The sequence below is a fragment of the Oncorhynchus tshawytscha genome, linkage group LG11, assembly GCF_018296145.1.
Source record: "Oncorhynchus tshawytscha isolate Ot180627B linkage group LG11, Otsh_v2.0, whole genome shotgun sequence".
NCBI classification, from domain to species: domain Eukaryota; kingdom Metazoa; phylum Chordata; class Actinopteri; order Salmoniformes; family Salmonidae; genus Oncorhynchus; species Oncorhynchus tshawytscha.
Window position 1 is genome coordinate 14558598 of NC_056439.1, and position 26231 is coordinate 14584828.

General features: G+C 40.4%; 1 protein-coding gene across 2 annotated transcripts; it reads right to left on the minus strand.

Annotated features, from left to right (window-relative positions):
- Positions 1–248: 248 nt before the first annotated feature.
- On the minus strand, positions 249–25794 carry LOC112261473 (zinc finger protein 420). Of its 2 annotated transcripts, none has more exons than XM_024436822.2 (4): positions 25696–25794; positions 25492–25564; positions 3836–4573; positions 249–3447 (listed from the first exon to the last, which is right to left on the minus strand). In XM_024436822.2, exons 3-4 carry the CDS (start codon positions 4404–4406, stop codon positions 617–619), a joined length of 3402 nt encoding a protein of 1133 aa, XP_024292590.1. In that variant the 5' UTR covers positions 4407–4573; positions 25492–25564; positions 25696–25794; the 3' UTR covers positions 249–616. The 2 variants fall into 2 exon arrangements, with proteins under 2 accessions (XP_024292590.1, XP_024292591.1); XM_024436823.2 differs by having other exon boundaries at positions 25681–25794.
- Between the last annotated feature and the right edge of the window lie 437 nt (positions 25795–26231).

Consider the following 26231-nt stretch of genomic DNA (forward strand, 5'->3'; position numbering starts at 1 on the left):
GATTGTGGGAGACTACATCCTTAGATCTGCCCCTATAACACAAGCATTCTAGGATAATATTTAGCTTTAGGATGACCACACTAGAGCAGACCTATACTGGCTCTGACATTTCATTTTCACAATCCTTTCTAGCACGGTTCCAGCAATTATGGATGTGATACCAGAAACAGTGCAACTTGACTCGGCTCAGTAAAGGTACAATTATTACACTGTGTCCATGCAGTACATTTGAAAGGACTGGATGGGTGTCACAGGAAAAGTATCTTTATTATTTGACATCAGGATAATTGACCAAACAGACATTTAAACCACTTCAAGTTACAGTTGAGTAGGAGAATTGTAGCTTATCGATTGTGATTGCACATCATCTTACGCTAAGTAAACAGTATATTTACATGCCAACTACAAAAGGTGATCTAAGCATGGTAGCAAAGTAAAAGTCTAAATATGGTAACATAGTAATAATTACCACTCCTTTTCCATGTTCAGGCCATCATACTATTCAGATAGGACAATGATTGTGTTTTGTGACCTGGTGTCTCTTAAAAAGGTTCCCAATTAGGAAATGTTGATCCCGTAGTCAAAGCAGTGGTATGGCTTCTCACAAATTTAGATTTTACAGGTTTACAAAACTCTTTTCATATCCAGGACAGTCATAAAGAGATTCTCCAATGTGGGTTTGCTGATGTGCTCTAAGGCCAGAAATCTGCCTGAAACACTTCCCACAGTCAGAGCAGCGATGGGGTTTATCTCCAGTAGAGCGCATGTGAGGAGGCCTATGCGTAACCTGGTGTGTTTTTAGATAATCTACCCGGGTGAAACATTTCTCACAGTCAAGACATTGATACGGTTTTTCTCCAGTATGTTCACGCTGATGTATCTTTAAGTGTTTTCCGTGGCTAAACTGTTTCCCACACTCAGGGCAGACATAAGGCTTCTCCCCAGTATGCATTCGCTGGTGGTCTGTAAGGTTGCCTAGTTTACCAAAGCTTTTTCCACAGTCAGAGCAAAGGTATGGTTTTTCTTGTCTATGTATTATTCTCTGATGATTTTTCAATTGGGTGGAATTATTGTAGCTTTTCTCACATTCAGGACATTGGTATGGTTTCTCTCCATTATGCGACATAATATGAACTTTCAACCGATCTGATCTTGTGAACTTCTCATCACAATACGTACAATGAAAAGGCTTCTCTCCAGTATGTAACCGCTTGTGTTTTTTCAAATTACCTTCTGAAGATAATCCTTTCCCACACTCAGAACAGTGGTGAGGCTTCTCTCCAGTGTGTATCCTTTCGTGTGCTTTTAGGTCTTCTTCTATAAGGAAGGTAAGACCACAGTTGGAACACAGGTGAGGCTTCTCTCCAGTGTGTTGTTGTTTATGTCTCTTAAAAGGTCTCCAAGATGTAAAACTTTCGTTACAGTCTGGACAGTGGTGACGGGGCTTCTCTCCAGTGTGTGTGTAAAGGTGATGGTTAAGACCTGTTTGTGTTGTGAAAGTCTTTTCACACTGAGAGCACTGGTATGGTCTCTCACCAGTGTGTATACGCACATGTTCTTTAAGATGTGATCGTTTTGAGTATCTCTTTTCACAGATGGGGCACTGGTGAGGCTTTACCCCAGTGTGAGTTCGCTGGTGGGCATTAAGGTTGCCCAGTAGAGCAAAGCTCTTTCCACAGTCAGAGCAAATGTAAGAAGATGCTGTATGCACTGCTCTCTGGTGAACTTTTAATTTGCTGGAATCATGGAATTTCTTCTCACAAACAGGGCATTGGTAAGGCTTCTCTTCAGAATGTATTTTCATATGATCTTTTAACTGGTCAGCTCTGGTGTACCGCTTATCACACTGTGTGCAGTGGAAAGGTTTCTCTCCTGAATGTAACAGCTTGTGTTTCTTTAAACAACCTGCGGTAGAGAAATTTCGCCCGCAGTCAGAGCAGTGGTGAGGATTCTCTGTGTGAATTCTTTCATGTGTTTTTAGATCTTCTAATAAAGGGAAACTAACACTACAGACAGAGCATTGGTGAGGCTTCTTTCCAGTGTGCTTGTGTCTTTTCAATTCCAATGCATTTGGGAAATATAAATTGCAATTTTCACAATGATAAAGTTTCTCTCCAGAGTGTGAGGACAGATGCCGCTTAAGATGTATTTGTTTTGTGAAAGTCTTCGCACACTGAGAACACTGGTAAGGTCTCTCACCAGTGTGTGAACGCAGGTGTTCTTTGAAATGTGAAGCGCTATGGTATTTTTTCCCACATTCAGGGCAGTGGTGAGACTTTTTCCCAGTGTGTGTTTGCTGGTGTTCTGTCAGGTTGTCTTGTTGAGCGAAATCTGTTCCATAGTCAGGGCTACGGTCAGGTTTTTTGACAGTATGGGCCATCTCTTGACATTGGTTTTCTACACTTCTGGTAATTGATCTATTCTCAGAACCAGGCTGAGAATCAGGCAGCTCCTCAGCATGAGTCTTCATATGTTCTTTCAACTCCTCTGAAGTACTGTACCTATTTTCGCAATGCAGACAGTGGAATGGCTTTTCTCCAGAATTGACTTGCAGGTGTTGAATAAGATCAGAGCTTTTTTTGACAGCAAGTGACATTTCCTGACATTCTTGTTCTTCGTGTCTGGAACTTGGTGACCTATTAGCAGAACTAGGCTGAGAATCAGGCTGCTCCTCATGAGTCATCATATGATCTTTTAACTCATTTGACCTCTTGTCGCATTGCAGACCGTGGAAAGGTTTCTCTCCCATGTGTAACAGCATGTGTTCATTTAAAGTTTCCTCAGTGGAGAAACTTTGATCACAGTCAGGGCTGTGGTGAGACATCTCCACCTTGTGTAATAACAGGTGGTCTTTAAGATTTGACTTCATTTTAAAACTCTTCTCACACTGACCACATTGGTAAGGCCGCTCCCCAGTATGTGCCATCATATGGACTTTTAACTGGTCTGATCTGATGAACCTCTTGTCACACTGATGGCAACAGAAAGGCTTAATCCCTGAATGTAGCCGCTTGTGTTTCGTTAAATACCGCACTGTAGAGAAAGTTCGCCCACAGTCAGAGCAGTGGTGAGGTTTCTCTCCAGAGTGCACTGGCAGGTGTTGATAAAGATTTGAACTATTAATGAAACTCTTGTCACACTGTGAGCACTGGAAAGGCCTCTCACCACTATGTATTCGCATGTGTTTTTGAAGACCTGCATTGCTAGAGAATCTCTTCTCACATTCAGGGCATTGGTAAGAATTCACAGAAGAGAAACATTCATGGCTATCTGAACAGTGGGAAGACGTCTTTCTAGAATGTGCCTGCAGGTGTCGTTGAGGGTGTGATAGTTTTGTGGACCTCTTCTTACGTTGAAGGCTCTTTCCTTTGTCAACTTCCTGGTGTTGCATGCCTGATGTAGACAATGCCTCCACTGATGAGTCTGAGGACTCAGGAGGACACACTCCTGTACGAATGACAACAGAAAAACATGTCAGTAGCTGCAACAAGTTACACTATATCAACTTCGGAAAGGAAGAGGTGCAAAGCTCGCTCACCATTAATTTTTCTATTTAATTAAACAACTATTAAAAGATTGATGTTTCAGCCTTATTCAATTAACTTAATCTGAACATCAAGCTTTAACTGTTTAAATAAAATATGTTAATGATGAGTGAGAGTGTGCACCTTTTCCTATTTCAATGCACATTTTTGTGGGGTCGCACCTCAACTTACATTGGTTAAGTGCCCTCCACAATTTCAACTTTGCATGATAATATCAATTGTGCTCTCAAATCCAATGTGACGTCATTACCACTTTTAGTGGATCTTTAATACAATCTGTCTGTTCATACCTGCATTAGCAAAGACTGAAATCATATCCTCCTCCTTTTCCACTTTGATGTTGAATCTCTGCCCCAGCATAAACCTGCAGTCCTCCAGCAGCACTGTTGCATCCTGCTGTAACGACTGGGCTCCACTGTCACAACCAGGAACCAGTGACTCCCTCTGCTGGGGTATAATGAGCCACTCTGGAGCTGGATCCGCCAACTGCCTGTTGTTGGGTAGCCAAACCCCTCCCTCATTTGGTTCACCATCGCAGCTTGCTTGTGAGCTGTCCACCTCTACAGTCGCTGACTGGCTGGGACTTGTTGGCACATTGCTAGCATCTTTCTGTATTCCTTTGATGTCTTCTTTCAGTTGGAGTAACTGAGAGATTCCCTGGTCCTCTGAATCCATTATGATTACATTTTCACAATACTCCCCTACTATACGACGCAATGAGCGTTGACTCTTTCCTTTGACTTCTGATCCATCCTTGCCCCCTATTCCACAACGGTCGCACAAGTAATGTAAATTGTCCTCAGATAAAGTATATAAACTCAGTTCAATTTCGTCCAACAACGTGTCCCTCTCCCGACTCATATTGCCCTACTCACGTCACAACCACGACCGGTTAGACAGCAAGCTTTTGCAATGTCTCGGACACTTTGCCCACTTCCCGTGTGATATGTGCTGATGCTCACATGAAAATAAAGCCGAGTGTTGCCTCCAGGGTGCCCAGAACTTATCTAGGACATGTCCTCGCTCTCCTGAAATAAAATCAGACACAGAAGGGGAATGAAAATCAGCCTGCCTCCACTTGTTCCCCACTGACACTGTATGAGCTTAAGGTAAACAAATACTAAATGTTTACTGAATGGCACCACAAGCGTTTCCACCGAAACAGTAACATTGTTTAAAACAATATTTATTGGACTTGTTCCTGGAGTGCCACAGGTAGGCAACTGTAGGGTTGTGTCAACCATCACATCTGATTTAATCACATCATCAAACAGTGGGCTAATTGGCGAAATTCAAAACACCCAGTTTCCCGAAAAAGATGGAACATACCAGTACTTTCCGATTTGGTATACCAACAGAATGCTGTTGGTCATTAAAATGATTAAATGTCAGTAGACCTCTGATTGGCCTGCTCATCCAATGAGCCAACATTACATAGTGTTCTATAAGGAAATGGCAAGCATTTTTGAAACTATGATACAAGTTTGAGGTGTTTTTTTTTTTGTTTCTCCAATTTAAGCTTTGGCTACAAAGAGTATACTGTAGGATGAGTCAAAAACCTTATTTGGGTAAGAGTTTTTTTTAATTAACTTTTAAAAGTGGGATTTTCACTGGACAGTTACTTTAAGCTTATGAATGCTTTAAATGATGTATCGTTCCTATAAAAACAGCCAAAGATGTCACATGCATTTCCCGAATCTTTCTTTATATTTTACCTTTATTTAACCAGGTAGGCCAGTTGAGAACAAGTTCTCATTTACAACCTGGCCAAGATAAAGCAAAGCAGTGTGACAAACAGTTTAAAAAATGTAGTCAATAACACAATAGAAAAATCTATGTACAGTTTGTGCAAATGTAGAAGAGTAGGGAGGTAGGCCTGAGGTGAAATAATTACAATTTAGCATTAACACTGGAGTGATAGATGTGCAGATGATGATGTGCAAGTAGAGATACTGGGGTGCAAAAGAGCAAGAGGGTAAGTAATAATATGGGGATGAGGTAGTTGGGTGTGCTATTTACATATTGGCTATGTACAGGTAGAGTGATTGGTAAGCTGCTCTGACAGCTGATGCTTAAAGTTAGAGAGGGAAATATAAGTCTCTAGCTTCAGCGATTTTTGCAATTCGTTCCAGTGGCAGCAGAGAACTGGAAGGAAAGGCAGCCAAAGAAAGGGTTGGCTTTGGGGATGACCACTGAAATATACCTGCTGGAGCGTGTGCTACGGGTGGGTGTTGCTATGGTGACCAGTGAGCTGAGATAAGGCGGGGCTTTAACTAGCAAAGACTTATAGATGACCTGGAGCCAGTGGGTTTGGCAACGAATATGTAGCGAGGGACGGCCAACGAGAGCTTACAGGTCGCAGTGGTGGGTAGTAAAATGGGGCTATGATGACAAAACGGATGGCAATGTGATAGACAACATCCAATTTGCTGAGTAGAGTGTCATTTACAAAATAGCCCCCAACATCGCCAAAGTCAAGGATCGGTAGGATAGTCAGTTTTACGAGGGTATGTTAGGCAGCATGAGTGAAGGAGGCTTTGTTGTGAAATAGGAAGCCGATTCTAGATTTAATTTCGGATTGGAGATGCTTAATGTGAGTCTGGATGGAGAGTCTAACCAGTCACCTAGGTATTTGTAGTTGTCCACATATTCTGATGCTAGTCGGGTGGGAGGGTGCGGGCAACGATCGGTTGAAGAGCATGCACTAAGTTTTACTAGCATATAAAAGCAGTTGGAAGCCACGGAAGGAGTGTTATGGCGTTAAAGCTCATTTGGAGGTTTGTTAGCAGTGTCCAAAGAAAGGTCAGAGGTATACAGAATGGTGTTGTCTGTGTAGATGTGGATCAGAGAATCACCAGCAGCAAGAGCGACATCATTGATATATACAGAGAAAAGAGTTGGCCTGAGAATTGAACCCTGTGGCACCCCCATAGAGACTGCCAGAGGTCCGGACAACAGGCCCTCCGATTTGACACACTGAACTCTGAGAAGTAGTTAGTGAACCAAGCGAGGTAGTCATTTGAGAAACCAAGGCTGTTGACTCTGCAGATAAGAACGAGGTGATTGAGAGTCGAAAGCCTTGGCCAGGTCGATGAAGACGGCTGCACGGCTGTCTTTTATCATTATATTATATGATATCGTTTTGGACCTTTGGCGTGGGTGAGGTGCACCCAATATTTGTAGTACTTTGATCAACGTTTATTTGAGGATGTTTGAGGTATGGTCAGCATTGTAAAACAGTCAATTCTGGAACATCGACATGTCTTAAAATAGGCAGAAAGCTTAAATTCTTGTTAATCTAACTGCAGTGTCCAATTTACAATAGCTATTAGTGCAAAAAAAGACTACACTATTGTTTGAGGATAGTGCACAACAATAAAACACTTATCACAGCAACTGGTTTGATACATTCACTTCTGAAGATAAATAACATGCTTACATTCAGTAATCTTGCTCTGATTTGTCATCCTGAGGGTCACATAGATAAAATGGAGCATAGTTTCGATTGTTAAAATCCATTTTTATATTAAAATGTAGGAAACATAGTTACTGGGTTCTACAGTTTGAACCCCCTGCTGTTTCTGGCTCCACCCCGGCCATCTAGATGCGGGAAGGTTAATGTATTTTCTGTAGTGAAGCTAACAATCCATCATGTATGACATTACTGGGAGTGTGTAAACTATAATTTTTTATTACCATAGCATGTTTGTATGTTCTCTATAGTTATGTACTTGAAAATTTATAAATTGACCAATTCAGCACATTTAGGCAAACTCCTGGCAGACCTGATACAAAATATTGTGCAATGAAGTAATTCTTCACTGGATCAGTCAAACTTTACACACCCACTGCTGATATCTTGTGGACAACATCTAAATTACACCTAGAATCCTCTCTCAATGTATGGCTTTTCTCTTGCATTTCAAAGATGAAAAGGCATGTTTTTTTGTTGGTATTATCTTTTACCAGATCTTATGTGTTATATTCTCCTACATTAATTTTACATTTCCACAAACTGTTTCCTTTGAAAATGTTGAAGTGTTTCCTTTGAAATTGTATCAAGTATATGCATGTCCTTGCTTCAGGTACTGAGCAAAAGACAGATTTTTGGCATGTCATTTTAGGTACATTTTTATATATATATATTGGTGTTGGGCTGGTGCTGGAGATGAATATGTTGAACAATTTTGAAATTTCCCATTTAAGCATCGGCCCCTTATATATTTTTTTTTAAAGGGGCCGATCCTTAAATGGGAAATTTCAAAATTGTTCAACATATTCATCTCCAGCACCAGCCCAACACCAACATATGTGAAAATGGTGTGTTTATGTTTGATGTAAAAAAATAAATAAAAAAGTGTTTCAAATGACAACCAAATAGTAGGCAATGCCTACTCACAAATTTATCAAAATCACGCAATGCACACCAGGGTCACTGGAAACACTTATCTTCCTCTATCTTTTTTACAACTAAAAACAGAAATACACAATTTTCACATATGTTGATGTTGGGCGATGCTGGAGATGATGAATATGAAGTAGAACAATTGTGAAGTTTCCCTTTAAGGTATGAAACTTTATACAATTTGTTTTCATGTTCGTTATTTTTCCGATTGAATAATTAAGATGACTCAGAAAATGAACTTTTGACACCTGGTGAGAGAGCTAGCTAACATTGTTAACTAACAGGTAGGGTGTCCAATCAAAAATACAATTTGACCACTGGGTGCAATAATTGTGCAGATGATCTAAGAAAATTAATGGTCCAAACCTCATGTCTCTATCATAAGCCAATCAAAAGTTTTTGGATGTCCAGAATTAGGGTGACTAAATCAATGGAGAAAAAGTGGTCAAAAATCTGGAAAATTGTAAAGCGTATACTAGGCATGACTCTGTGCAAGAATTAAGGCTAACTAACGGGCTCACTTTCCCATTGAATATCTCATCTTCTCGAATCTGCAAGACATAAAACAATAGAGGTAAGATGGATAGAGTTTGAGACATGTAGTATTTTCATATACACTTCATATTAATTTGAAATTCCCTTTGAGATTTCTCACAAAAACAAGCGTATCGCTTGGAAATGTCAGAGCACTGAACGTATAAAAATGTGTATTTTATTTTTTCAAAGCCTTACATTTAATTAAAATGCCATGCTAATTTAGGTTTTTGAGACCCACCGAAACAACTTTGAAGAAGACAACCACTAAATTTAAAATCCTCAAAAGCTGTTAAAATAAACCTGCAATGTAGGCTTGGGCGGTATTGAGATTGTCATACCGACCTTGTGCCATACCAGGATACTCGGTGATAACGGCAAGGAACACAAGGGGTGTTGTTTTCAAATCCCACTGATACTCTGTAATTCGAAGGCTAACAATGCTAACAAGTACATGTAACATCTCATAGAGAATGCTAACTAAATGCTAATGAGCACCATGAACATTTTCTGAACAAACTATACAAGTAACTAAAAAAATGCTACTCAGTTTGCTGCATGCACAATACAAATATTAGCCAGCAAGGCTCTTGACACAGGAGGGGATGCTCTGCAGTTGTTACCAAGCGAAAGCTTGATTTTGGAAGGAGCCAACCCCTTAGCTAGATACCTAACTTGCTACTAAATTAGCTAACCAAATGCAATGCAAAGCATTTAGCACATTTTAAACAAACATTTTGTTGTGAATTCCATACTGTAATTAGATCAGTTTATAGCAGCATGTGCAAGGTGGTAACCAACTTAATTAGAACAGTAAAACTTATTTTTGTCATACCCGTGGAAAACAGTCTGATATACCATGGCTGTAAGCTAATCAGCATTCAGGGCCCGAATCACCCAGTTTATAATTAGACAGGACAGGCAAGTGACAATTTTCTGACAATTGTGCTGTTTATTAAATGTGCCAGATGTTAAGAATAGGGGTAAGAGGACACACAGTGTACAGGCAAGTGAACATTGCCTGCTAGAGACATTTGGCTTGCCTGGGCCCAGATATGTTTATGATGACTTGCAAACTCCTACTGTATTCTTGTAGTCATGCCATGTTACTTTACGAGTTGGCTGCATATAGGAGTTGGCTATACAAACAGATCAAAAAACCAGGCTAACATTTGCCTGATTGTCAGAGCAGAAAGAAACTTCAAGGTACTGGAGGACTACTCTCAAAATGATTTGCTTTATTAGAGGAATGATAGAAAGAAGATGACAGTTTGTTTATTATATTTTGTAACTCCAGATAAATCATGATGACAGTATCTCAGATGAATGTTGTAATGTTAGGGTTATTATAGCAATGTAACTTGCGTTTTGTTTTCAGGTTTGAATGAGAATGTACTCCCCTAACCTTTCAGTAAAGTTCAGGGTGTATTCATATGATTTGTGTGTCTTTCCCTATATGCAAGACTAACTGCCATGTGTACTTTGTTTTGGTGCAGATATGCCTTTAATATATTGTGGAGTGGGTAACAAGTGCGGTCTAACTTTATTAGCTGGGTGCTCTGCCATACGTGACTGTAAACAAATTTCCATCCAAGTTTTATTATTCTGAGTAAAGTAGCTTGGATAAAACATGTCGTTACGACAGGCCTGATGGAAACAGAAAATGTGTTGGTAAACTTAACAAACGTCGACAAAACAAAATATTCTAGACACGTGGTATCTTTTTGTGTCAGTAAAATAAATGCTTGAGATTGCTGTGGATAATTTTTTTTTATGCACAGATACGGAAATAAAAAAACAAAATCGACAGTTCAAGTCAGACGTTTACATACACCTTAGCCAAATACATTTAAACTCAGTTTCACAATTCCTGACATTTAATCCTAGTAAAAATTCACTGTCTTAGGTCAGTTGGGATCACCACGTTGTTTTAAGAATGTGACATGTCAGAATAGTAGAGAGAATGATTTCTTTCATCACATTCCCAGTGGGTTAGAAGTTTACATACACTCAATTAGTACTTGGTAGCATTGCCTTTAAATTGTTTAACTTGGGTCAAACGTTCATGAAGCCTTCCACAAGCTTCCCACAATAAGTTGGGTGAATTTTGTCCCATTCCTCCTGACAGAGCTGGTGTAACTGAGTCAGGTTTGTAGGCCTCCTTACTCCCACACGCTTTTTCAGTTCTGCCCACAAATTTTCTAAATTGGATTGAGGTCAGGGCTTTGTGATGGCCACTCCAATACCTTGACTTTGTTGTCCTTAAGCCATTTTGCTACAACTTTGGAAGTATTCTTGGGGTCATTGTCCATTTGGAAGACCAATTTGCAAACAAGCTTTAACTTCCTGACTTACATCTTGAGATGTTGCTTCAAAACATCCACAATTTTAATTCCTCATGATGCTATCTATTTTGTGAAGTGCAAAGCACTTTTTATTTTCGGTCTGGTAGGCTAAAGCATTTTGGCAGTTATGCCTTCATCAGAGCATCCTCTGCTAAATAGAACTCGATTGAACATAAAACTGATTTCAATATGATGGCAATATATAGGCCTATACTGTAGTAGGCTATTTATCTTTAAGGCAGCTATCCATTTTCATTTCAAGCACCTTTCTATCATTTGCTTGTTTGTAACAATTGCAAAGACATTGGGACATTGTATTTGTAGTAAACTTTGTTCTTAAGTTATCAGCAGTCACAGAGAGACAAATTAAACATCTTGATTCTATTCCGAATTTTAAAAAAGAAAAAATGCAACATGTAAAGTGTTGGTCCCATGTTTCATGAGCTGACAAAGAATCACAGAAATGTTCCATATGCACAAAAAGCTTATTTCTCTCAAATTTTGTACACAAATTTGTTTACATCCCTGTTACTGAGCATTTCTCCTTTGCCAAGATAATCCAGCCACCTGACAGGTGTGGCATATCAAGAAGCTGATTAACACTAGAACCGCCATAGACCTATGACATTTGTAAATACATTTGTCTTTGTAATTTAAAAAAAAATAAAAGCCATGTCCTGCTCCTTCCCTGACTTTTCCTAAATGTTTGCATGTCAGAATTTTGAAAATCACAGACAGAAAAGTATTAGCGGTCACACTTACTCCCAACTTAACCCACTGAGAAAATGTGCTGTAGGACGTTGGTACCCGGCCAGGCGCTAAGGCGTATCTCTTTCTCCTCACTGAATGACACATGGATGAATGGGCAATAATTGTGCACCTTACTTCACAACAAGGAGGGTGAAGAGGTTTGTTTAAATTAGAAAGACAAGTGTAATGATTAGTTTGTGTTATGCCTATATCAGCAGCAAATCATTTGACCGCTCTGTAAAAAGAAGCTGTTAACCTCTTGAAGCTAGGGGGCACTATTTTTATTTTTGGAAAAAGAACATCTCCAAAGTAAACTGCCTATTTCTCAGGACCAGATGCTAGAAAATGCATATAATTGACAGCTCAGGATAAAAAACACTAAAGTTTCCAAAACTGTAAAAATATGATGTGATTATAATCTGTGATTATAACAGAAATGATATTGCAGGCAAAATCCTGAGAAAAATCCAATCAGGAAGTGACTCTTATTTTGAAACCCCTGTCTTTCTATGCATCCCTATTGCCCATTGAAAGGAATATCTTTTATTTATTTATTTTTATTTCACCTTTATTTAACGAGGTAGGCTAGTTGAGAACAAGTTCTCATTTGCAACTGCGACCTGGCCAAGACAAAGCGTAGCAATTTGACACATATCAACCAGATTCCTTTTTCTGTGGCTTCCCTAAGGTGTCTACAGCCTTTAGACATAGTTTCAGGCCTTTATTTTGAAGAATGATCGTAAACGTCCATATTGCGTAAGTGGTCAGTTGTTGGCTCTCAGTGTGATTTTTGCGCTAAACAGAGGTAGCCATTTTTCCTCCCGGTCCCAGTGAAAAGCCAACTGTCCAGGTTGATATATTATCGAATAGATACTTGAAAAACACCTTGAGGATTGATTAGAAAAAATCTGTTTGCCATGTTTCTGTCGATATTATGGATATAATTTGGAATTTGTGTCTGCGTTGTCGTGACCACTATTTCCTGTGGATTCCTATGCATAACGCATCAAGCTAACAGAGGTATTTGGATATAAAAAAAATATCTTTATGGAACAACAAGGAACATTTGTTGTGTAACTGGGAGTCTCGTGAGTGAAAACATCCGAAGCTTAAAGGTAAACGATTAATTTGATTGCTTTTCTGATTTTCGTGACCAAGTTACCTGCCGCTAGGTGTACATAATGTTTTGCTAGTATATCGATAAACTTACACAAACGCTTGTATTGTTTTCACTGTAAAGCATAATTTCAAAATCTGAGATGACAGGGTGATTAACAAAAGGCTAAGTTGTGTTTCGCTATATTTCACGACTATGAATATTTTCTACTGAGATTATTTGACCGTTGTGCTATGCTATTTAGCGTAGTTGATGACAATTATCCCGGATCCGGGGGTTTCCAAGAGGCTCCTCTCTGAACCACCCATACCGGATCCGGGATAATTGTCATCAGCAACGCTGAATAGCATAGCGCCACAGACAAATAATATTACTAGGAAATATTTATGAAATCACAAGTGCAATATTGCAAAACACCCAGTCGTCTCAGGTTTTGAAATTATGCTTTACAGCGAAAGCAATACAAGCGTTTTAAGTTTATCGATCGCTCGACAAAACGATAAGTACACTTAGCATCAGGTAACTTGGTCACGAAAATCAGGAAAGCAATCAAATTAATCGTTTACCTTTGATGATCTTCGGATGTTTTCACTCACGAGACTCCCAGTTAGACAACAAATGTTCCTTTTGTTCCATAAAGATATTTTTTATATCCAAATACCTCTGTTAGTTTGGTGCGTTATGCCCAGGAATCCACCGGAAAGAGCGGTCACGACAAGCAGACACAAATTCCAAATTATATCCATAATGTCCACAGAAACATGTCAGACGTTTTTTTATAATCAAGCCTCAGGGTGTTTTTCAAATATCTATTCGATAATATATCAACTGGGACAGTTGGCTTTTCACGAGGACCGGGAGTAACTAGGGAAATTGTGTCACTTCTCTTGCGTTCTGTGCAAGCAGTCAGGGTATATGCAGCAGTTCTGTACCACCTGGCTCGTTGCGAACTGTGTGAAGACCATTTCTTCCTAACAAAGACCATAATTAATTTGACATACATTGCACAACCTTCAATGTTAACAGCAATATTTAGACTTAGAATAAATACGTAACTGTTCAGTATTTCACTGAAATAATAAACATTTTGTTTTCAAAATGATAGTTCCGTTATTATAATTAAGTCTATGATTTGATAGAGCAGTCTGACTGAGCGGTGGTAGGCAGCAATCATTCATTCAAACAGCACTTTTGTAGCTAGCTCTGCAATGCTTGTTTGATAGACTTTTTTGCTATATTTCATTTACGATTAATTGAAAATTATACTTTGAATCTGCACAAAGGCAAAAAGGCAATTTTTATACAATGGATGAGCTTTTCTTAATCTCCTTGAGAACCATTTAGGGTCCGAGTAAAACTTCTGAATAAGTGAAGCTTTTAGAGAGAGGTTTAGTGCTTTTATTTTTAATCATCTCAACCCAACCAGTTCATATCCACGATATAGATAGGCACGCTTTATTTCGTCTGGTTTAGCTTCCCAGATAAAGCAAAATATTTTTTTGCTCATATGATTTGAAAAACCAATCGGGAGATCTGACTAAGGAGTTAATCAGGGCGATATTCGCATAAATAGACAGGTATTTGTCTATTTTTACAAGTTTTCTATTGAAATTCATTGTGCAGAGCTTATTTAAATATTTTGTTATAGGAATACCAAGTATGTCTACTTCACCATCAGCCCATTTTTTTTAGGTAAACTGCAGAGTAATGCAAAAGTTGTATTTTTTTAAAGCTCCAACACGTAATATTGTACACTTATCATCATTAGACTTTATATGACGATTGGCATCCAACTATCATAATAATACCACGACTGACTTCAGGTCATATTTCAATCACCAACGTGGGTATAACCAATGAGGAGATGGCATGTGGGTATCTGCTTCTATAAACCACTGAGGAGATGGGCGAGGCAGGACTTGGCAATGCAGACGCTTGTTGGCCTGTGCGAGCAGTGTGGGTCCAATGATTGAATAACATGTATGTGTACATTTTTATTTTGCAACGCACAGGACGCGAGCGGTGGTCGTCGGCATGTTATTCTCTTAGGACATTCATTGGGACCTCCATCTGCTGACAGGGTTTGAATATTATGTTGCTATATGTGTCTGTCCTCAGTTTTTCTCACTAGGTTCTGAAACTGGAGAATAGTTTCATAATGTCCTCTCACAAAGGTACCTGCCCTATCCAGAGTAGCCTACTCTCCCTTCTCTGACAGCGCTTGCTAATCCATTCACCCTTTCCCATGGCTGTTAGTTAGCTAGCTACAAATGGATTTGTAGATGGATGACTAGCTAGTGTGAAGTTAGCAAGTTGGTGATTATGTAATTCACTTAGCTAGCTATACAGTTTGTAAAGTTAGCTAAATAGCGAACATTACATTAGCAGCTCATTTGACTTAACCTGCACAGTAAGTGTCTGTAGCAAGCTAGCTAATAATATTTTTTGTTTGTAATTTGTCGTGATAAAAAAATATCCTGCTATCCAGTCTTATAAAGTGCAGTAGAATTGCAAGTGTTTTTCCCATGCAAATATCTGAACTAGGCAAGTCAGTTAAGAACAAATTCTTATTTTCAATGATGGCCTAGGAACAGACTGCCTGCCTTGTTTAGGGGCAGAACGACAGATTTCTACCTGGTCAGCTCGGGTATTTGATCTTGCAACCTTCTGGCTACTCTGACAAACTGATCAATAAAAATGTATAATTAGGGCTATGAGAAATAGAATGACTCGTCTAAACTAGAGGAGGAAATTATTGTCCCCAAAACTTTTTTAAGTGGCATTTGACTCAATGGGAATATGCCCGAGGTTCTTCACTGGTGCCAATAAGATATAGATACTTCACTCAATTAAGTTGAAGTCTTTTCATTGTCCTCAGAAGATATTGTCCACAGAAGATATCCGCTAAACATAAACTGAACAAAAATATAAACGCAAACTGCAACAATTTCAAAGATTTCACTGAGTTATAGTTCATATAGGGAAATCATACACTTTAAATAAATTTAATTATGCCCTAATCTATGGATTTCACATTCCTGGGAATACAGATATGCATTAGTTAGTCACAGATACATTAAAAAAAGTAGGTGCGTGGATCAGAACCAGTCAGTATCTGGTGTGACCACCATTTGCCTCATGCAGCGGGACACACCTCCTTTGCATAGAGTTGATCAGGCTGTTGATTGTGCCCTGTGGAATGTTGTCCCACTCTTCAATGGCTGTGTGAAGTATATTGGCGGTAACTGGAACATGAGCATCCCAGAAATGCTCAATGGCTGACATGTCTGGTGAGTATGCAGGCCATGGAAGAAATGTACACAATTCCTGTCCCATGGGCCCGTGCATTATCATGCTGAAACATGGAGGTGATGGTGGCAGGTGAATGACACGACAATGGGCCTCAGGATCTCGTTCAGTATCTCTGAGCATTCAAATGGCCATTGATAAAATTCTATTGTGTTCGTTGTCTGTAGCTTATGCCTGCCCATACCATAACCCTACCTCCACCATGGGACGCTCTGTTTACAACGTTGACATCAGCAAACCGCTTGCCCAAACGATGCCGAACACACCATCTGCCCGGTACACTTGAAACCTGGGATTCATCCGTGAAGAGCACACTTCTCCAGCGTTCCAGTGGTCATCGAAGATGAGCATTTGCACACTGAAGTAGGTTACGATGCTGAAGTGCAGTCAGGTCAAGACCCTGGTGAGGATGACGAGCATGCAGATGCTTTCCTGAGATGGTTTCAGTGTAGAAATTCTTTGGTTTCATCAGCTGTCCGGGTGTCTGGTCGCATACGATCCTGCAGGTGAAGAAGCCGGATGTGGATTTCCTGGGCTGGCGTGGTAACACGTGGTGTGCAGTTGCGAGGCCGGATGGACGTACTGACACATTCTCTATAATGTCATTGGAGGTGGCTTATGGTAGAGAAACGAACATTCAAATCTCTGGCAACGCTCTGGTGGAGATTCCTGCAGTCAGCATGCCAATTGCATGCTCTCAACTTGAGACGTCTGTGGCGTTGTGTTGTGACAGAACTGCACATTTTAGTAGCCTTTTATTGTCCCCAGCACAAGGTGCACCTGTGTAATGATCATGCTGTATATCACGAGAGCCTATAAGTGAACTTTGCCGGGTGTGCCCTTTATCAGATGCATATCAACCCACTAGGTGCGCAAACAAAGGTGCCAACACTTGATAAGTAGTGCATAAACTATTGTAAAGAATTAATTGCATGAAGAAATATTAATTTAAATATAACAACAATAGTTATTTGTTGAGTAAAGTATGTTTTGTATAATTCTACAATGTCCTAGAAAAAATGTAGGCCTAAAGCCTAGATTTATATAACAAGTAGTTTGTTGATTGTATCGGACTCTGTATTGTGCCCTTATACCTGTGCCTTTACGCGTTAATCAATCTCGTTTCTCTTTATGCTTCAGGTCCGCAGTTAGCGTACAGCTTCTGGGCATTGTGTGTAAACCCCACAGCAAACCATTTTTTATTTGCCTTGTTACATGTGCACCTGCCGCAGGTGTGGCATAATCTCTCTGAAGCGGTTGCGTGGCTGGTCTCTCTGGGGGAAAAAGTCCACACCGTACCTATCAGACCAAATTGACTCCACATCGATGCTCTGTCCCATGTACGGTTTTATTTTCTGTGCACGTGAGCAACAGCACAATCTCTGATATGCTGCAACATCTGCATGTCACAAACTCGTCACACTTCTTTTTCACCCAAACCGTGCCATCCTAGACTCCTGTCTCACGGTGGCAGTTGGGATCACTGTCTCAGTTAGCTCCTGTTTTTTTTTTTTGGTGAGGCTCAGGCGTTGGAGGCTCCGTCAACATCTGAATCAGATGAAGACTCTTCATCAGCAATGTCGATTTCAAACTCAAATCATATCCTCCATCTGACTCCAACTCATCTAAATTCTGCAGCCAGTGCATCCATTCGTTTGGTTCGGCTTGCTGTTTGACTCTCTGAGGAGGAATTCTATGCCATTTCCAGCCTTTCATAACAAAATAGACTGCCCTCAATTCTTTATTACACTATTGTTCTAAATTCAATCACCCTCTTCATCATGCTCATCATTCAATTAAGTTAAGTGACATGCACCATTATCAGTTTCTATCACCCATTTTGTCCATTGATGACAGAATAGCATATTTTAATTTTATTATGTTAGTAGTTTTTGCTTAGTAGCCAGAGCGGTCATGTGCTGAATGCATGGACAGCACAGATATTCTTAGAAAAAGTGACATTTTGGAAATGGAGCTGCACCTCCAAGAATTTCAATATTATTGTCAATTTAATCTTGTCTGTACGCTAACTCTTATGTGTGAAATTAGTTTCTGTATAATTTAGATGAAGTTTCGATGGGCCGGCTGTGCAGGCTGACTGGCATTGTTTTGTTTCCCGCTCATCAACTTGGATAGTCAAGGATATGTTTTGCATTATTCTAAAGGCCTACTGCAACACACAGCATGTTTTTGGTTCCCTTTCAATACATTCGATGTGTAATAGTTACAGTAAATAAGTGGCTTAAAAGTTGTCGTCACGGCAAAGGGTGGCTATTTGAAGAATCTCAAATATATTTTGATTTGTTTAACACTTTATTGGTTACTACATGATTCCATATGTGCTATTTCATAGTTCTGATGTCTTCACTATTATTCTACAATTTAGAAAACAGTAAAAATAAAGAAAAACACATGAATGAGTAGGTGTCCTAAAAAAAAAAAAACTTTTGACCGGTAGTGTGTACACACACACACACACACACACACACACACATACATATGTGGACACCCCTTGAAATGTATGGATGTCAGCCACACCCATTTCTGACAGGTGTATAGGTGTGTAGAGCACACAGACATGCAATCCCCATAGACAAACATTGGCAGTAGAACGGCCTTACTGAAGTGCTCGGTATCTTTCAATGTGGCACAATCATAAAATACCATCTTTCCAACAAGTCAGTTCCTCAAATTTCTGCCCTGCTAGAGTAGTCCCGGTCAACTGTAAGTGCTGTTATTGTGAAGTGGAAACGTCTAGAAGCAACAACAGCACAGCCACAAAGTGGTAGGCCACACAAGCTCACAGAATGGGACTGCAGAGTGCTGAAGCACGTAAAAAATAGTCTGTCCTCGGTTGCAACACTCACTAGAGTTACAAACTGCCTCTGGAAGCAACGTCAGCACAAGAAGTGTTTGTCTGAAGCTTTATGAAATGGGTTTCCATGGCTGAGCAGCCGCACACAAGCCTAAGATCACCATGGGAAATGCCAGCTGTCCCTTGGGAGTAGTATAAAGCTCGCCACCATTGGAATCTGGAACAGCTGAAACGCAGTCTCTGGAGTGATGAATCACGCTTCACCATCTGGCAGCCCGAAGAACAAATCTGGGTTTAGCGGATGTCAGGAGAACACTACCTGCCCCAATGCATTGTGCCAACTGTAAAGTTTGGTGGAGGAGGAATAAGGGTGGAAATGGAATCTTAACGCTAGGGCATACAATGCCACTCCAGACAATTATGTGCTTCCAACTTTGTGGCAACAGTTTGGGGAAGGCCCTTTCCTGTTTCAGCATGACAATGCCCCTGTGCATAAAGTAAGGTCCATACAGAAATGTTCTTTGAGATTGGTGTAGAATAACTTTACCGACCTGCAGAGCCCTGACTTCAAGCCCATTGGGGATGAATTGTAATGTTGACTGAGAGCCAGGACTAATCGCCCAACATCAGTGTCCGACCTCCCTAATGCTCCTGGGTGAATGGAAGCAAGTCCCCGCAGGAATGTTCCAACATCTAGTGAAAAGCCTTCCCAGAAGAGTGGAGGCCCATGATTTTGAAAAGAGGAATGAGAACTGAATGAGAACCGGAATGGGAACTGATACTTAGTTGACATGGACCGTTGGGAACCAATGGCTTTACAGTATAATGGCATTAGGTATTTGGGCATTCGCAATGCACACCTTGGCATTGTGCATCTGAAGTAGAGAATAGCTTAACTTTCACTATTTACATATCGTTTTTAAATTGAGAACATATGGCTCAACAATAATAGTAGACAATGTAAACTCAGAAACAAAAAAGAAACGTCCTCTCACTGTCAACTGAGTTTATTTTCAGCAAACTTGTGTAAATATTTGTTTAAATATAAGATTCAACAACAGACAAACTGAACAAGTTCCACAGACATGTGAACAACAGAAATGTAATAATGTATCCCTGAACAAAGGTGGGGGTCAAAAACAAAAGTAACATTCAGTATCTGGTGTGGCCACCAACTGCATTAAGTACTGCAATGCATCTCCTCCTCATGGACTGCACCAGATTTGCCAGTTCTTGCTGTGAGATGTTACCCCACTATTCTACCAAGGCACCTGCAAATTCCCAGACATTTCTGGGGAGAATGGCCCTAGCCCTCACTCTCCGATCCAACAGGTCCCAGACGTGCTCAATGGGATTGAGATCCGGGCTCGTCGCTGGCCATGGCAGAACACTAACAATCCAGGAAATCACACACAGAACGAGCAGTATGGCTGGTGGCATAGTCATGCTGGAGGGTCATGTCAGGATGAGCCTGCAGGAAGGGAGCCACATGAGGGAGCAGGATATCTTCCCTGTAACGTACAGCGTTGAGATTGCCTGCAATGACAACAAGCTCAGTTCGATGATGCTGCGACACACCTCCCCAGATAATGACAGACCCTCCACATCAATCCCGCTTCAGAGTACAGGCCGCGGCTCATTCCTTCGACGATAAACGCTAACCGATAAACGCAAAGCCAACCATCACCCCTGGTGAGACAAAACCGTGACTCGTCAGTGAAGAACACTTTTTGCCTGTACTGGCTGGTCCAGCGACAGTGGGTTTGAGTCCATAGGCAACGTTATTGCCGGTGATGTCTGGTGAGGACCTGCCTTACAACAGGCCTACAAGCCCTCAGTCCAGCCTCTTGCCGACAGTCTGAGCACTGATGGAGTGATTGTGCGTTCTTGGTGTAACTCGGGCAGTTGTTGCCATCCTGTACCTGTCCCGCAGGTGTGATGTTCAGATGTACCGATCCAATGCAGGTGTTGTTACACGTGGTCTGCCACTGCGATGACGATCAGCTGTCCATCCTGTCTCCCTGTAGCGCTGTCTTAGGCATTTTACAGTAAGGACATTGCAATGTATTTCCCTGGCCACATCTGCAGTACTCATGCCTCCTTGCAGCATGCCTAAGGCACGTTCACGCAGATGAGCAGGGACCCTGGGCATCTTTCTTTTGGTGTTTCTTTTGGTCAGTAGAAAGGCCTCTAGTGTCCTAAGTTTTCATAACTGCTTGTTCATGAATTGTTTATGGTTCATTGAACAAGCATGGGAAACAGTGTTTAAACCCTTTACAATGAAGACCTGTGAAGTTATTTGGATTTTTACTAATTATCTTTGAAAGACAGGGTCCTGAAAAAGGGTTTATATGAGGCTAATCATTACACTAAATTTTGTACATGCCTTGTGCTGCCATGAAATGTTTTATTGCAAATCCAACCCTTGTAATCTAGGCGGTGAAATTTCTGGAAGCAGAAGATGGGACCCTTAGCTTAAAACATACATACATACAACTACAACCAAGTTCAACGCCAGATAGACCATCTGGGAGAAAAGTGAGTGGCACTTGGAGACGCCACTGCGATAATGAAGATGGTTTGCCTAAGAATACCACAACAATTAAAATTGTCTATGCTAAACGTGTTTCAATTGTAAAGAAATAAAGTAGTTGGGCTATAAGAAATACTTTTTATTCAACAGGGCTAGGCAAAGCAGAGAAGACTATTTTTTTAAATAAATTTCACCCATACAACAATATCGCCTATTAAAGTACAGTATTTTTACAAAATCATAAACAATGGTCTAACTTACATTTTAAATATTAATACGGTTTAAGGGGGGCGGCAGGTAGCCTAGTGGTTTGAGCGTTGGGCCAGTAACTGAAAGGTTGCTAGAATCCCCGAGCTGACAAGGTAAAAATCTGTAATTCTGCCCCTGAACAAGGCAGTTAACCCACTGTTCCTAGGCCTTCATTGTAAATAAGAATATGTTCTTAACTGACTTGCCAAGTTGAACAAAAAATAAAAAGGGGGCACTGTTGTTATGACAAGGTGAAGGTGCTCTACCCAAACGGAATCATTCAGATCGACCAAAGCACAGCATATAAAAATCATATCACCGCCTGGTACGGCAACTGCACCGCCCACAACTGCAAGGCTCTCCAGAGGGTGTCACAGTCTGCCCAACGCTACACTAGGGGCAAACTACCTGCACTCCAGGATTGCCTACCCTTTGGTTTTGAACTACTGTAGCTAGCTAACTAACTTAGTATGGCAGTATGTTTTATATAAATCGAGACAACACTGGAACTAGATATGGAACGCCGTTTGGGTATTTCAGTGTCAAAAAACATACACATCACATAACACTATTTGAAGTGTCAAGTAAGCTTGTTTACCAATCAAGGACCCAAATATGACATCACATAATTTATCACATTCAATTCATTTTTTACGTAGTTATTACACTCTCACTCATATGTCACAACGATTCACCAATATGTATGCTATGATGCTGGTAAAATTGTCTGGCGCTGGACACTTCTGCAAGCTTTGGACAGTGCTGGTCGTAAAAAAGCTAGCTAGCTGATGGATGCAAGCAATGTTCTTCCCCAAAAACATAGCAAAACGACATATGTTTCAGTAGCTATAGTTAGCTAGCTATCTAGTTCTGTGTCATCATCTAAAATACTCTAATTTATAACTCCGTTCTTATTTGATTAATGGTGGTCAGACCCACCTATGTCTGTTGAAATCACACTGAATGTATTAGACTTTAGAGTTGAATTGGGGGCATACTTATTTCACTGTATAACCTTACCTATGGATTGTGGATCAATGACATGAGGTATCAGTCTATTCAATGACACCGAGAAAACATCAGCGTTGTAGCTCTTATCGCGGGACTATGAAATCACCGGGGGCAAACTACCTGCCCCCCAGGACACTTACAGCACCCGATGTCACAGGAAGGCCATATAGATTATCAAGGACAACAACCACCCGAGCCACTGCCTGTTCACCCCGCTTACCATCCAGAAGGCGAGGTCAGTACAGGTTCATCAAAGCTGGGACCGAGAGACTGAAAAACAGCTTCTATCTCAAGGCCATCATACTGTTAAACAGCCATCACTAAACACAGAGAGACTGCTGCCTACATACAGACTCAAAATCATTGGCCACTTTAATAAATGGATCACTAGTCACTTTAATAATGTTTACATATCTTGCATTACTCATCTTATATGGATATACTGTATTTTATACCATCTATTGCATCTTGCCTATGCCGCTCTGTGATTGCTCATCCATATATTTATATATTCTTATTCCTTTACTTAGATTTCTGTGTATTAGGGAGTATTATGTAGTTGTTGAAGAATTGTTAGATTCCTTGTTAGATATTGCCGCACTGTCAGAACTAGCAGCACAAGCATTTCACTACACTCGCAATAACATCTGCGTATGTGTATGTGACCAAAACATTTTTAATTTAGCCACATTTATTGCACCAGTCAACCTACCGTGTGTATTGAACACTATTCCAGAGGAAAAAAACAATACAACGTGGATGGTTTGAGCCTGATAACTCAAGGACTTTGGGGAAAAAAGCACTAGGGTACTGTGTAGGCTGATACCTAACAATTGGAGATCAATGAGATGGGGTAAGGCTGTACAGTGCATTATGAATGTCAATATCACTCCTTTACTCACGCCGCCAAACTTACCCTAGTAAAACTGACTATCCTACCGATCCTCGACTTCGGCGATGTCATCTACAAAATTGCCTCCAACACTCTACTCAGCAAACTGGATGCAGTTTATCACAGTGCCATCCATTTTGTCACTAAAGCACCTTATACCACCCACCACTGCGACCTGTATGCTCTAGTCGGCTGGCCCTCGCTACATATTCGTCGCCAGACCCACTGGCTCCAGGTCATCTACAAGTCCATGCTAGGTAAAGCTCCGCCTTATCGCAGTTCACTGGTCACGATGGCAACACTCATCCGTAGCACGCGCTCCAGCAGGTGTATCTCACTGATCATCCCTAAAGCCAACACCTTATTTGGCCACCTTTCGTTCCAGTTCTCTGCTGCCTGTGACTGGAACGAATTGCAAAAATCACTGAAGTTGGAGACTTTTATCTCCCTCACCAACTTCAAACATCTGCTATCTGAGCAGCTAACCGATCGCTGCAGCTGCAGCCCACCCATTTTTACCTACCTCATTCCCATACTGTTTTTATTTATTTACTTTTCTGCTCTTTTGCACACCAATATCGCTACCTGTACATGACCATCTGATCATTTATCACTCCAGTGTTAATCTGCAAAATTGTAATTATTCGCCTACCTCCTCATGCCTTTTGCACACAATGTATATAGACTCCCCTTTTTTTCCTACTGTGTTATTGACTTGTTAATTGTTTACTCCATGTGTAACTCTGTGTTGTCTGTTCACACTGCTATGCTTTATCTTGGCCAGGTCGCAGTTGCAAATGAGAACTTGTTCTCAACTAGCCTACCTGGTTAAATAAAGGTGAAATAAAAATACAAAATAAAAAAAAAATATGCACAATAAACTGACTGTGGAGGTGATTTCCCACAAAGTCCCGCAATAACCTACGACGCTAATATTTCCATGAACTCTTCACAGTTGTGTTCTCTGGGTGTCACCAAGTAGACCGACACCCCTATTTCATTGCTCCACATTCCAACCATGTTTAACATGATCAAGTCTAAATATGGCTTGATTTCACCAATTGTAACCTTATGCATCAATTTCAAAGAGGGACTTTTATTTTAAAGGCGAACTGCAAATTCCACTATTGTGGCTAATCCTTATTGTGGCTAGCGTCACAACATAATCCGGTCCAGTCAAACCATTGTATAGTAGTCAAATGACGCTTGCTGGCTGTTTATAAAGTTAGTTTTGGGCATCAGGGTTAAGTGTCGGACTAGCTAGTTATTTCAATAGGAGAACAACAAGTGACTACCTAGCTAATACTTACTCACATGGATTCCTAAATCATTGCTAAGAATATAGAAAATTATTGCAGTTTCTACTGTTTGTTTTCAGGCTGGTTGCTTATAACATCTGTATCGTTTGATCCTGTTCTAATTTCAAATGCTCACACAGACCAACGCGGTATTGTACAGCTTTGACATTGATCGTAATGGTGGCGCTTGGCTTGCACATGCAAATTCAGCACATACATTCTATTCTATAATAAAATTGTTATTTGACTTGTCAAATACATTTAAAAGCTTATTTGACACGTGAGATATTGTTTTGACACACAAAGACCCAAACGGCGTTCCATAACGAGACGCTAAGTAGGTTCATTTCACTCACAAGCTTGACGATTTGAGAATGTGTAACGCTACCATGCTGAAAAGTAAAATATTTGTAATCATTCTGTCTTTTCAAGATTCAATTGCCTAGCTGTTTAGCAATACTGGCTAACTAGCGATATAGTTCGTTTGGCGTTCTCTTGCTAGCTAACGTTACCATAGCTAGCTGCAAGTGATTCGAACAATGCACATACTTTGACCGCGTGCGCGCGTTTCTCATTGGTAGGTACATTTCAGGACTAAGACATTCGACTTCTCCTGACAAAGCAACATTAGCAATGTATTTAAAAGGTGAACAAATGATATGAACCAAAATCGGACCTTTTTACATACCTGCTTCTCCGAGAAAACTGCCTTCTCTCTGAAGACGCTGGCCTGGATGCGGTTGCCACCAAGTCAACATTGGCTATACGTAAAAATTATTGAAAACAATCATTTGTTTTTTGATCTTAATTCAAGGTTAGTCATAATGTTAGCAGTGTGGTTACGTTTAAATAATTTTAAGATGAGAAATGGTAATACTGGTGAGGTTATTACGCTGTGGTAGTTAGTGGCGATTTCTATACGGGATCCTTGGGACGTAACTGCACTTCTTCTATGAGATTTAACGGCAGTTGGCATCCAATTTGTTGCATTACCGCCACCTACTAGACTGGAGTACAACTCCCTTCCTCTTTACTTGAAAAATCAAATCAAAGTTTATTTGTCACGTGCGCGGAATACAACAGTGAAATGCTTACTTACAGGCTCTAACCAATAGTGCAAAAAAGGTATTAGGTAAACAATACTAAATAAATACCCTATCATCTAGCACTATACTCACTAATTTCAAAATTATATAAAATAAAATGAACACCCCCCCTTCTCCACTAATTAAATGTATTTATTCCTACCTAATGCCATCACACTGACATCACCACTTAACACATCCTGTAACTCTTCTGCTGTCAAGTCCCGCACACCCAAATAACTCCCTGCAGCTGCCACCACATCCTCAATTTTCTGAGACTTCCGATCCATCCCTGCAGTACAATTAATAACCATTGCTATAAATGCTAAAAATCCAATCTTAC

Coding starts and splice junctions, on each gene's coding strand:
- LOC112261473 (XM_024436822.2), bottom strand. CDS start 4,406: ATGAGTCGGGAGAGGGACACGTTGTTGGACGAAATTGAACTGAGTTTA. Junction 3,448..3,835: donor TTCAGTCTTTGCTAATGCAG/GTATGAACAGAC, acceptor TCATTCGTACAG/GAGTGTGTCCTCCTGAGTCC.